The sequence below is a fragment of the Psammomys obesus genome, unplaced genomic scaffold, assembly GCF_907164565.1.
Source record: "Psammomys obesus unplaced genomic scaffold, mPsaObe1.curated_primary_1811, whole genome shotgun sequence".
Classification (NCBI taxonomy): Eukaryota; Metazoa; Chordata; class Mammalia; order Rodentia; family Muridae; genus Psammomys; species Psammomys obesus.
Window position 1 is genome coordinate 1,768,404 of NW_026589732.1, and position 12,737 is coordinate 1,781,140.

The 12,737-nt window shown below is 46.2% G+C and overlaps 1 protein-coding gene across 3 annotated transcripts; it reads right to left on the minus strand.

The window, feature by feature from the left end:
- Positions 1–232: 232 nt before the first annotated feature.
- Slc25a51 (solute carrier family 25 member 51) lies at positions 233–12,359 on the minus strand. 3 transcript variants are annotated; one of them, XM_055605315.1, is made up of 4 exons: positions 12,032–12,359; positions 10,096–10,119; positions 8,387–8,498; positions 233–4,051 (listed from the first exon to the last, which is right to left on the minus strand). In XM_055605315.1, exons 3-4 carry the CDS (start codon positions 8,393–8,395, stop codon positions 3,113–3,115), a joined length of 948 nt encoding a protein of 315 aa, XP_055461290.1. In that variant the 5' UTR covers positions 8,396–8,498; positions 10,096–10,119; positions 12,032–12,359; the 3' UTR covers positions 233–3,112. The 3 variants fall into 3 exon arrangements, with proteins under 3 accessions (XP_055461290.1, XP_055461288.1, XP_055461289.1); XM_055605313.1 differs by having other exon boundaries at positions 10,096–10,226; XM_055605314.1 differs by lacking the exon at positions 10,096–10,119.
- Positions 12,360–12,737: the final 378 nt, after the last annotated feature.

The following is a 12,737-nucleotide window of genomic DNA, read 5'->3' on the forward strand; positions in this document are numbered from 1 at the left end:
TGCTGTATTCCAACTTCCCAGGAGTTAATAGGAACATTTAACAGATTTACTCAAACTCAGTCACAACTCAAAAGAGCACCCAAAACTTTGTGTTGAACCACTTTTAATAATGAAAATAGATGTAGACCCTTCTCACCGACCTGGCAAGCAAAGAAGAGCATCAAATATATACAAAGAAGAGCATTAAAAAACAAACAAACAAAAAAAAAACTTTAAATCCAGAGAGAACATATTGTTTTTGATATGCTTTTATTTGTATATGAGAAAAAAATACATTTGACATAGAGAAGCCAAGTATGAGAGCCTTATTGCCAACAGTCTGGCCCTCAGCTTATGGCTGCAACCCACGCCCACGCCGCATGGGTCTCCGTCAAACAAGTGTTCACCTGGTGTTCTCCACTCACACAAGGCCAGCTCTCTGAACCTTACAAGTTTATCTACACTGCAACTGAGCTTAGGAATTCCGGGTGCCCAGATATACCTATTTATGTACAATTCTGCTTTATTGCACAGGGTCACAATGCACAGCAAGTGATTATATAACCAACCACGAGATAAATGGTGATAGGCGCGAACATCAGTCTCTAACCACAAAGAAAAGAAGACACCAGTGTGCCATCATGCAGAGGCTGTGTTGACCCTGTGCGGTCCTGAGGGTTCACAGCACTGAAATGTGTTAAATGCAAAACTCATGTTTCTGAGGGCACAAGTGTTCTGTGCTCAGGAGCCACCCGTGCCACACACATCACAGAAAGGCCACTTTAAAGCTTTTCAGAGAGTTCTTTAGTCTTTTCAGGTTTAAAAAATATTACCGCACTAGTTAGAATCTATTAGTTACATTCTGACATAAAAGTTCAGACAGAGTGGGTTACAAGTTCTGAAGTTTTTTTTTTTTTTTTTTTTTTTTTGTCAAAGTTAAATTTATAGGAGACAAAAAGCCATCTCTGTAATACGCTGCAGTTTAGGCTTCAAGAGCTCTAAGAGTGACAAAAATGTTTAAAAGTTAAAAATCATTAAAAAGTTTAGTAATTGTTTGAAAATGCCACATAATCGAGGCGGCAAAAGCCGAATCATCACCGTCCCAATCCTCACGTAGCTCACTGGAGTGCGTCACAGCTGAATCATGGAGTGTAAAGAAAACGATCCCTGGAGGCCGGCGCGGCTCAGGCCCAGGGCCAGGTGTAATCCCCGCTAACTCACCTTCCTGCGCTGCACCTGACAGGCCCCGGTGCTCAATGCTGTGAGGGGTCGGGAAGCAAGGTGCCATTGGTGAGAGTTCACTCGCTTCAGACTCTATCTGGGTCAAACTCGTCTTAGTCCTCACATCTCCCTTAACGACCACACTGGGCTGCACAAAATCTTCCGGCAGCGTTCTTCAAAGCTGCTGACCTCCGTCACTGCCACCTGAACTCACCAGCTCCCACCCTTTACAGCTGGAGGGCGTTGACCTTGCCAGCCTCAGTGTAGTTGAGAGGTAAACAGCTGTTTTGGATTCTCTTCCCCAGAAACTTCTCACAAACTTCAGTTGAGGGTCTAATTTCAGTTTGTAGGTCTATCCGCTTACTTGCATGCAATTACCCACATGAGAAATTGTTAGTAAGAAACCTATCTTTAAAGACTGGGGGTGCCCGGTATAGCAGCTTACACCTTTAATCCCTTTAACTCAGAGCCAGGTAGATCTTTGTGAGTTCAAGACCAGCCTGGGCTACATGCTAAGACCCTGTCTCAAAAAAACAAACTCCCTCAAAAAAAAAAAAAAAAAAAAAAAAAAAACCCACAAAACTGGGAGGCTGGAGTGTAGCTCAGTGGACGAGCACTTGCCCAGCATGGCAAGGCCCTGGGGTCAATCCCTAGCACCATTAAAAAAAAGAAAGAAAGAAACTGACTTTCTCCTATCAAATCCCAGGAAGCAAGCTTAACTCGCTAGTGTGGCAGACAGCTGTCTCAAGATTCCTAAGCTACGTCTCCAGACTGGATGTTACTTCATTTCAACGGTGAGTTGTGTTACATGACTCAGAAACTAGCTCCACAATTCCTTGGCCCTGTTCTTAGCAGTTGAAGCCTACCTAAGCTGGTCAGGTGCTATTCCCCTCTTAAATGGCACAGTGGTACACTGGGCTCCTAGAATGTCAACCCTGAAGCCTCTCTTCCCAGAGAAAAAAAGGGGGGTGAGCACTGGGAAGACCATCCTCCGCTCCTCAGCTCACTCCGCGGCACTGAGAAGCCAGGAAAGGAGAAAACCTGGGATGGTATCAACAGACTCCCAAAATTAACTTTATGGAAGTGTTTATTTTTAAAGTCTACTACCAGAGGACAGGACAGACGAACATGACAGTCACTACTCACAAGGCCAGCGTCCCCACTGGGGAGCTCTGCTGGCACCAGAAGCGCGAAGAACAAGTGCGGCCTTGCAGTGAACAGCTTACCACGACGAGGCGCACAGCCTAAGTCACCTAGGTCACCCTATCATTTGGCAATGAATTCCGTAAAGACAGCACAAGCACATTGTGGAAGGGCTTAAAGTCACATTCAGAATTAAACAGAAAGTGTTCAAAGCTAAACAGCAAAATGAAGCATTCATTAGCTGCTCAGCTCTATCAAATCTGAAAAGAAAGTTTGGATAATGACTATTTCAACAGCACTTAGTTTCAAAGCTAACCCCCACAATTCGTCACGGAGCTACGGCCATGACACCGTCTTCTCTGCAGTGCGTGGGTTTAGTGAAACCCTCAGAGCAGAGAGGCGCTACATGAGGTGAGAAAGTGAGCCTGAGGAGCCCTGGGCCAGGAGCACGTGCTCTGGCTGCTGGTGCCGCTGTTTCCTACAGAAGGCCCAGCAACCCCTTCCGGGAGGAAAAGAAATCTATCTTGGCTGACAGCTGCCCTGAAAAGGTCATCAGATATAGGCTAGTTACCAGGCAACAGCCTAAAGCTCTTGAATAATGACCAAAGCAAAGCCCTGACATCTGCCCATTGAAAGCTTTTATTCTGTTTTTGTCAGTGCTTTGTAAATTATGGCCTGGACTTAATGACACCAACCTGTAGTAAGGCCAATTAGGAACAAAGCCAAATTGCATTCTCCTTGGGTCTAGTTGGCTGAGAAGAACACTTCCTCACACAATCTTTAGCAAGAACTCATAAGTTGCATTGATTATTCCCCAGGAGATAAGAGAGCGATGGTAATTCAGATGGGCGCCTCTGAAAAGATTGATCAGCTTCCTGTCCCGCTCTAGCCAGATTGTCTTGAAAACCATGGGGAGAGACTGGAATGGCCCGCCGATCTGAGACTGGATTCGAGCTTTCACGACGTTGATGGGGAAGCTTAGGAAGCCCAGCATGGCCCCAAGCACACCTCCGCAGATGAAGTCGTTGACCAGATGTGCACTGTGAGAAGTGGCAGTAGGCAGGTGCTCCTTAATGGGCCCTCGGAGGCCAAAAAAGAGGACATTGCCGAAGCCATTGCGGAGAAGGATGGGCACCAAGCCTCGGTAGTACTCTGCAATCCCATGGCTTCTGAGGGCCCGGAAGGCCTGGTAAGTGTTTGTGAACTTGTCGTGATGCTTGTGGTCCTGCAGCAAAGTCTGAACCCTTTCAAACGGAGTGAGGATGGCTTCTGTTGTGCCTGCGAGCAGCGCCGCCACACTTCTGGTGGCAAACTCCGGAGCACTGCTCACGTGCTTGCGGAGCAGGCGCGACAGGTCCTCGTACAGACCGAACATAAGCGCCAGCGTGGTTGTCTTCTGCATCAGCGGGGGGAGGATTCCGCGGTACAAGTTTCGAAACCCATCCCTCTTCAACTGGAGTATGGCATCCCGGGTTTTGATGCCATACAGCTGCTGCCGAAAGAGGATCTTCTGAAGAGGGTATGTGATGGCCACGTTGTTGAAAGCTGCGCAGCAGCCGCAAAAGTAATGCTTTATTTCACCCATGTCCCCAATATGAGTTGACAAATCCTGGTTTGAAGAGGTCAACATTGGGGGCCTTTTCTCATGTGCTTCTGAGTCCATCATGGTGCCTGTGGTCTGTCTTCTTTGGGAAAGACTTTTTTTAACCTATAGATAATCAATGGCAAAGGTGTTACAGAGAGTGAAACACGATCTTTGCCCAGTACCGGACTCTACATTTCCCCTTAAAACTCAATCGGTAATACTGTATTTTTTTTTTTTTTTTTGTAATACTGTATTTCTAAATTAAAACAACAAGTTTTATTAATTGTCTATATTAATGAGGGTCAACTGCTGAGCTGTTTTCTAGCTAGGAATACAGTATACCAAGTCAGCTGTTTGTTTTCTGTGGGATTTTGTTGGTGCTGCTATTGTTGTTTTGAGACAGTCTTGCGATATATATATATATATATCCCAGGTTAGCCTTCAATTCACAATCTTGAGTTCTAGAATTACAGGCTTTAGAACAATTTCAGGGGGCCTGGAGAATAATCAAAGGTTAAGAGGACTGGCTGCTCTTCCAGAGGTCCTGGGTTCAAATCCCAGCACCCACATGGCAGCTCACAACTGTCTGTGGCTCCAGTTCCAGGAGATCTGGCACCTTCACTGATACACATGCAGGCAAAACACCAATGCACATAAAATAAAAATAAGCAGAACAATTTCAGAGGAGTCCTGGCTCTTCCCTTCCTCAACTCTGTGTTTATGTGAGACTGGCTATTCTGCAATCACTTCCACCCAAACAACCGCTACAACAGACTGAAGAAACATACAGAAGGTGCCACCTATGTGTTAGCCAGACAGGAAGGAAGTATGGAAAACCATAAAACACATGGAAGACACAGAATATCCAATAGCTATTTTTCATAAAAATTTGATATTAACAGGTCAGAAGTTCATCATTACTTTAACAGAAATTACTATTTCAAATTTGTTTTAATCCCTAAAACCTTGAATGTCAACCCATATAAACAAAAGCTTTCTGAGGTTCATGATAATTCTTAAGGAACTTTATAGCGTCTTGAAGCAAGAGCTGCTAAGATCACAGACCTGTGGTTCCTAAACACTGGCTAGTCTATAGAATGGTATAGCTTCATCACCCTACCAAAACAAGACTCACACTTCTCCAGTGAGCTACCAGATTCAGAAGCCTCTATGTATTTCCAGCCTTGGAGAAGCAGAGGCTGGAGGATCAGTGCAAGTTAAAAGGTCAGCCTACAGTCTACACAGCCAAGTTCCAGGCTAATTAAGGGCTTCAAGTGAGACCCTGTTTCAAAAGAGAAAAGAAACAGGACAAATACTCCCAGGAGATACAACAGCAAATTATGCCATGCTTTCCACTTGTATTCATATTCATCTAATGCCTGTGAACTTGGCCTTCTGCTAAGCGCCGGATCCTCAAAGACAAAGCCACAGCCTAGCCAGACCCTCTGCTAAGTAGGCAAGCCCTTAACCGTGTTAACTGTGTGGGCACAGCTGCATATTTTAGGACATGAAGGCTTATGGGAGAATGAGGTTAAGCTATAATATGCTCTATTTCTTCATGAATTTAATTCTTCAAACTATAAAGTTATTCTTCTAGTTTTATATGTGAGAACGATCCTCACTGTTCAAGACACAGCTAGTAACCAGCAGCTGGCATGGTGGCACACACCTTTAATCCCAGCACTCGGGGGGGCAAAAACAGGCTGATCTCTGAGTTCAAGGCCAGCCTGGTCTATAGAGTGAGTTCCAGGACAGCCAGGGCTACACAGAGAAACCCTGTCTGGAAAAAAAAAAAAAAAAAAAAAAAGATTATATGCAAAATAGTCAACAGGCACAAAAATGATGGTCAGTTTTACAAACCATGAGAGAAACACAAATCAAATTATCACTTTCTACCTCTTTGAATGTCTATTATCAAAAACAATAGCCAGACAAGGTAGCACACGCCTGTAATCCCAGAATTCAGGGAGGCAGAGGCAGGTGATCTCTGTGAGTTTGAGGCTAGCCTCGACTACAAAGAAATCCAGGATAGCCAAGGCTATAACAAAAACAAACACACAAAAACCCCAAACAAACAACAAGAACCTAGGTGGCCAGGGAGATGCCTAGCAGGTAAAACCTTTTGTCTACAAGCCTGAAGACAGGAGTGTGATGCCTGGAACCCAATAAAGAGCTGGAGGCAGAGACAAAAGAATCTGCCAGAGCAGAAATTCTCAACCTTCCCAACGCTGCGACCCTTCAATACAGTTCCTCATGTTGTGGTGACCCCAACCATAACATTATTTTCATTGCTACTGCTGTGAATTGTAAATATCTAGTATGTAGGATATGTGATATTTGACTCCTGTGAAAAGGTGGTTCTACCCCCAAAAGGGTCGAGAACCACGTGTTGAGAACCACTGTTATACAAGTTCACAAGACAGGTAGCTAGAAATAGTGCTGAAACAATACAGAATACACCTAAGAAACAAGATGGAGGTCTTCCCAGAAGTTGTCCTCTGCCCTCCACAGGCAGAGCATGGCACTTGTGTGCACACACATATAAACACACTTTTAAAAAGTCAAACTGGGGCTAGAGAGATGGCTCAGAGGTTAAGAGCACTGGGCGTTCTTCCAAAGGTCCTGAGTTTAATTCTCAGCAACCACATGGCGGTTCACAACCATCTGCAATGAGATCCCGTGCCCTCTTCTGGTGTGCAAACACACACGCAGGCAGAATAATATATAAATTTAAAAAAAAATTTTTTTTCTTAAAAAGAAAAATAAAAAGAAAGAAAACGTCAAACCCAACAACAATAAAACACAAACACCAGTGGGACCCTGACACGGGATTGCTGGCTTACTGTTAATGGGACCAGAAAATGGTACAATGGAAAACAGTAAGTGACTCCTTGTAAATTACAAATAGAATTGTCAAATGATTGACATGTCAGCTGTGGGTATGTAGCCAAAGTCATTATACCTATGCTCACAGCAGCAAACTAAAGAGGTGGGGAGTTATCAGTTGTAAGGTGTTCGATGGGAACTAAAACATGAGACAAAATACGCCTTTGGTGTGAATAAAAACAAAAGCTTGTTAAATTCTTCAAGATTCTCCTACATTACCACACCATGCTGCTGAAAATTGTTGCCAGTCAAGACAGAAAAAAAAAAATTAAAGAGAACACAGAAGACAGAGGTCAGGCCCAAAGAATGAGAGACTGCCGACACACAACAGAATTCAGCACACACAACCATAGTTTCCTTCTAAAAACGGGAATTATTTACAGTCCCCAGCCACGAGCAGGAGCTTGCACTCCGGCTCTTCTGCACCTACAACTGGAACTCATCTTGAACTTTGGTCAAATGCTCTTAGGTAGCCATGAAATGGTCACAGAGATGCTGGACTCAGAGCCTTAGAACCCACCCACCAGGTGCCCGAATTCAATCCCAGGTGCACTGCAGTCCTGGGAGCTTTGGCAAGCCACAGCTGCCTTGTTACCGACCGCAGAGGCTGGCTCAGCTTACTGAGTTAATACACAGAGAGCACCTGTGAGAGAGGTCTGAGGTACAGAAGGTGCTCAACAGGCTGAACTAAATTACTATTCTTTTCTGAAGCACTTATTTAATGTATGTTCCTCAGGCTGCATCCTGATAAATCCATTCTGAGATATAAAAATATCAAGTCAGAAATGTATTTACTTGTTTGGGTGCTGGGGACAAAACCCAGGGCTTCACGCATGCTAATGATCACATGCTCTACCATTGGACTTTACCCCAGTCCCTGAGGAGATGAATACACCTAACATTCGCCATATCTTAGCAAGGCCAGACTGCTTATTACTGTTGAGACTGTGGCTACTGGAAGCTGCAGCTCACTGCTGCGGCCTCGCACAGCGCCACTCACATCACTTATAAGGTGCAGTTCCTACTGCACCATGAAAAAGTCAAGATAGGGCTGATGGAGCCACTCAGCCTGCACAGAAGGGAAAGCCAGGGGACTGCAAATAGAGCTGCTGCAAGTAAAAGGTGGCTCCTCTATCCTTCGAGCAGGGAGATGACCCCTGGCTATGGTCACATATCCTCTTACCTAAGTAACATTCGTCAGTATCTTCGGGTTTTGGTGCATGCTAAGCTAGGACTCTGCCACTAAGCCACACTCCCAGCCTCCACTTGCTAGAATTCTACTCTCCACTTCCCAGCACTGTTCCCAAGAGACCCCAGTTCCTGATTTTCACATCAAGTTGAAGTGATCCCTGGCTGCGTGAGAGCAAAGCTGTTTGTCTCTTTCCTTACACTGTGGGACAGCTTACATGCTACCAACGTTGTTTGGTCCTTTATTTTTATTTGTTGGGGGGTTGGTGTTTCTTATGTAGCCCTGGCTGGCCTTGAACTCAGAGATCTGACTGCCCCTGCCTCCTGGTATGCCACCGTCACCTAGCTTTAGCACTTGTTCCTTGAACATTTACAAGAGTTTACCTGTGACATTAGCTGAGCCTGGCGCGGAGGATGACAGCTTGCTACTAACTTTCCAAATGGTTTCCATCATCAGCCTCCTCCCTTCTGAAGTCAATTCTGACAACGGCATTTCCTTAAAACAAACAAACAAACAAACAAACAAGGTTTAATTCATATATTCTTGTTCTTGAAAGATGTCTGTATGTATCTGTTCCCTTTTTAAGCAAAGTAGCCAGTAGTTTAATGTACCTCTACGTCCCCAAAAGAACCACCTTTTCAATGATTTCCAACACCCTATCCACCTCCCCCAAATTTCAACAGTATCTAATGTGATTGCAAGCCTCTATAGAATATTTAAGAGATTATGTTCTTTCTTTTTTTTTAAAGTGTCTGTGGATATGCGCATATGAGCACAGAAGCTTGCAGAGGTATCAAGGCCCCTGATAGTTACAGGTGGTTGTGAGCAACCTGATGTGGGTGCTGGGAGTGAAAATCAGAACCTCTGGAAGAGCAGTATATGCTCTTAACCTAAGAGGCACCTCTCCAACCCCTTCCCCTTTCACATACTGAGGTTTGTAAGAATACAGTGAATAAAACTAATGTTCTATAGGCACTTGAAGTCTGCCAGATACTGTGCTTGTTAATGATTAACTGTTTAGTCTTCTACGCCCATGCTTTTTATTGCTCAGCTAATAAGCAGGAGGTAAAAACTTTTTAGTTTGAGACCAGGTGTTACTTTAAAGCTCCGCCCAGACTGATCACAAACCTATAATGCTCCTGCTTTAGCCTCTAAATGTTGTAACTATAGGTACTATATGGCCTGTCTAAAAACTGTGTTTGTTTATTTGTTTGTTGTTGTTTTGAGACAGGGCTTCTCTGTGTAGCCTGGGCTGTCCTGGAACTCTACATAGACCAGGCTGGCCTCCAACTCAGGAATCCACCTCCCTCTGCCTCCCGAGTACTTAAATGTGTGGGCCACCACCCAGCTAAAAAGTCTTAATAGTACTACATTTGACAATACTGAGCTGATGTGGTGGTGCCCGCCTGTAATCCCAGCACTCAGAGCCAGATCTCTGTGAGTTCCAGGACAGCCAAGGCTACAGAGAAACCATGTCTCAGAGGAAGGGGGGAGGGGGAGGGAGAGAATATAAGACTGACTAATGTTTGCCAATCTTAGATTAAGTAAGATTTTAAAAACTAAACCCTGGCATGGAAATGCCTGATACTATATAATGTCTTGCTCTATTTTAGTCACAGTTAATGCTAAAATAAAAAATCCCTGGGCGTGATTGCCCAGGCCTTTAATCTCAGCACTCAGAGGCCAGCCTAGTATATATATTAAGTTCTAGGACAGCTAGGACTACACAGAGACACCCTGACCCTTCCAAAAAACAAAAACAAAAACAAAAAAACCTCAAAACAACAAAAACATTTAATGTATAAAATCACACAACATTCTAACAATTTACAAATTCAAAGACTATCTCAGTTTTATACTGCGAATACTTTATTTACAGGGTCTCATAATCTAGCAAAGGCTGGCCTAGAGTTTAGTATATTCCAGAGGCTGGTAAGCATTCGCCAGCACGCCTAGTTAACAATATAAAAACGTCTACAGTCGCCATCTAGCAGCTGTTTACAACTGCAGTCTTGGACAAACTCAAATTATTTGTGTGCTTCAACAATAAAAATTTTGTTCAGCTCTGGGGATGTGCAGCAAGAACGCTTACCTGTTTCACGTTCCACCCTCAACACTGCAAAACAAACAAAGGGCACATTTACTCTTCACTTCTGCAGAACTGGTCCTTCGTTACTTAGCAAACTTTTGGGAATTAGACTTGCTGCATTCCGTGTGCTGTGGCTGCAATAATGGGCCTTGTTAATAAGCACACCGGAAAACAATCTATGTAGCTAGTTAGCTACGGATTTCTCAACAAACTACCATAAGAAATTTTAGGAATATTATTGATCATTTAGGTTATTAGATAGTAAAAGTCCTACACAGAAAAAAAAAAGGTTTGTTTTTTTTTTCTTTCTTTCTTTTTTGAGACAGGGTTTCTCTGTGTAGCCCTGGCTGTCCTGGAGCTTGCTCAGTAGACCAGGCTGGCCTCGAACTCAGAAATAAAGGCTGGGTGTGCACCACCATGCTCTGCCACTAGGGAGGTAGGACTAGCTTATTCTAGGTGGTGAGCCTAGCCCTTCAGCAGCTGAGCCTTTGCTCCGGCCCACGACTAGAGTCTTACTTACTTCATTAACGGAAGAAAAGACAGTTGGGTTAAGAGTTCAGAGAATTGGGGAGGGCAAGATGGCTCAAGGAAAGGAGCTTGCTGCCAAATCTGATGACCTGAGTTCAATTTTACTCACATGGTGGAGATTCTGGAAAGTTGTCCTCTGACCTACCACAAATGGTTTTGTTTTAATTTAAAACATGGAATGTTTGATCACTAGTGCTCTGAACCCTGACTAAACCCTGCTAAACCGGTTTCTACCTAAATTTCTATGAATGATAACCCTTTGCAATTATTTATTTATTGAATAATTAGCTTATTTACCAGACACCGCACTAGTTTGCTCTAAGGCACTTAACCAATCACAAGGGAGCAAAATCGATTTTGATCCAACAAGGGTCAAACTTGTGTGATGTGAGAAACCATGTAAATTCTAAATACTCGACGTAACTTGTGGCCCACAGGGATATTCAAACCCCAGATCTGACCTTAGTACAAAGGTCTCTGTCCAAAAAACAGGGCAGAGGGCGACTGTAATTCTCAAAGGATGTGAATTCCCACTAGTCAGCAGGTCTGAGTCAGCATTCAAAAACAAGGTTAGCCAGGGTTCAAGTACTAGTTACAGCACAATTCTGCCACTGCAAACACAAAACAACATCTGTGACGAAAAGCCACTCTCTTAGCTTCTATCTGACAGAGGAGACCAGAGTCAATTCTTGTCCTAAGTGTCATGTCGGTAAGAGTGACTCTGGCTTGTTTCTGGTGTGCCCTCGCCCCAAGTCTACGAGTCCTTTCAAAGCAAAGGCACCGGAGGTCCATTTTGGCATGATCACTCCACATACAGCTCAGTATTCCGTGCAAGAGACAACAGGTAAAAAACTGGCAGACAAAACGAAGGTGAGCACTAGGACCAGCTGGGTAGCCTGTAGGGGCCAAGACAAAGGTTAAGCTAAAAGGCGTAAACATGGCTGAGGCGCTGTCACCCTCAACCTAAACTTGATACAACAATCCACACAGAATGGAAGAACTGACGCCCGCCCACCCGCCCAGCTCCGTTCGACTGTTTACTGTGCACGGAAACACGGTGTCTGAGAACGAGCATTCTCCAGGCTTCCACTGGCCCACTCCGTGAGGACCGGGAGACGCCGGGCAGAACGGCCAGCAACACGGGGAAACACGGGCCGCCGCGATCCCGCGGGGCACAGACATGCGCTGACCCCTTCCCGGGCCTGCGGCTCCCGGGCCCGGCTGCGGGCGCCTCCCGCCCGAGCGCGCTGCAGCACCGCAGGCCCCTCGGCCGCAGCCGGCGGGTCCCGGCCTCGCCGCGCGCTGCGCCCGGAGCCCGCCAGGCCGCCAGCCCTCGGCCTCGCTTCTCCCTTCTCCCTCGCCAGCAGCCAGGGCACCCAGGCCGCCGCTCCCCACCCCTCCCAGGACTCACCCACGGCCGCGGGCGCCCGCCCGCAGCACGGCCGGCGAGCGAGCCCGCGCCCGCGCAGGCGCAGACAGAGCCCAGCCCAGGCAGGGGCGGGGCGGGGCGAGGCGGCGTCGGACCACGTGACCAGGGCACCGCCCTGCTCGGGGTCCCGGGCTGGCTGGGGTGGTCCCGCGCTGCGTCGGGCACGGTTTTGACTCTCGTCCCACCTTTTGCCAGGCTGTAGGAAGCCTGCGGTCCCCAGGCTTTAAGCTGAGGTTGTACGGTGGCCTCACTGTGCCATAAAACAGCCAGAGCGCCCTCTAGCATTGCGGTCCGTCGCGTTCCGTAGACGGCGCATGCGTGAAGGCTCGAACTCGTCTGGTTCGGTGTTCTCAAAGCTCGGTGGCGAGCTCTTTGTCACCGCACCTCACAGGGCACCTGAGTGTGCATGGCGTCTTACATAACAACTAGCCGGTCTTTTCCTTAGAAGCTCACACAGTTTGTGGGTTCCGGGGAGGAGCACTGGGCCGTGAGTTAGGAGATCCAGGTGGGAATTTTAGCCCTTGAACTTGGTTGACTTTGAGCAAGTTACTTTCTCCCGTGAGTGCGTTCTTCGGGGTTGTGACATTCGAAGTATGGTTCTGATTTGCACAGCGCTGCAGGCGACAAATATGAGTTCACGGAGCGGACGAGGCCAGGCCGCGTGGGGAGGCTCCTCAGCAGACTCGTG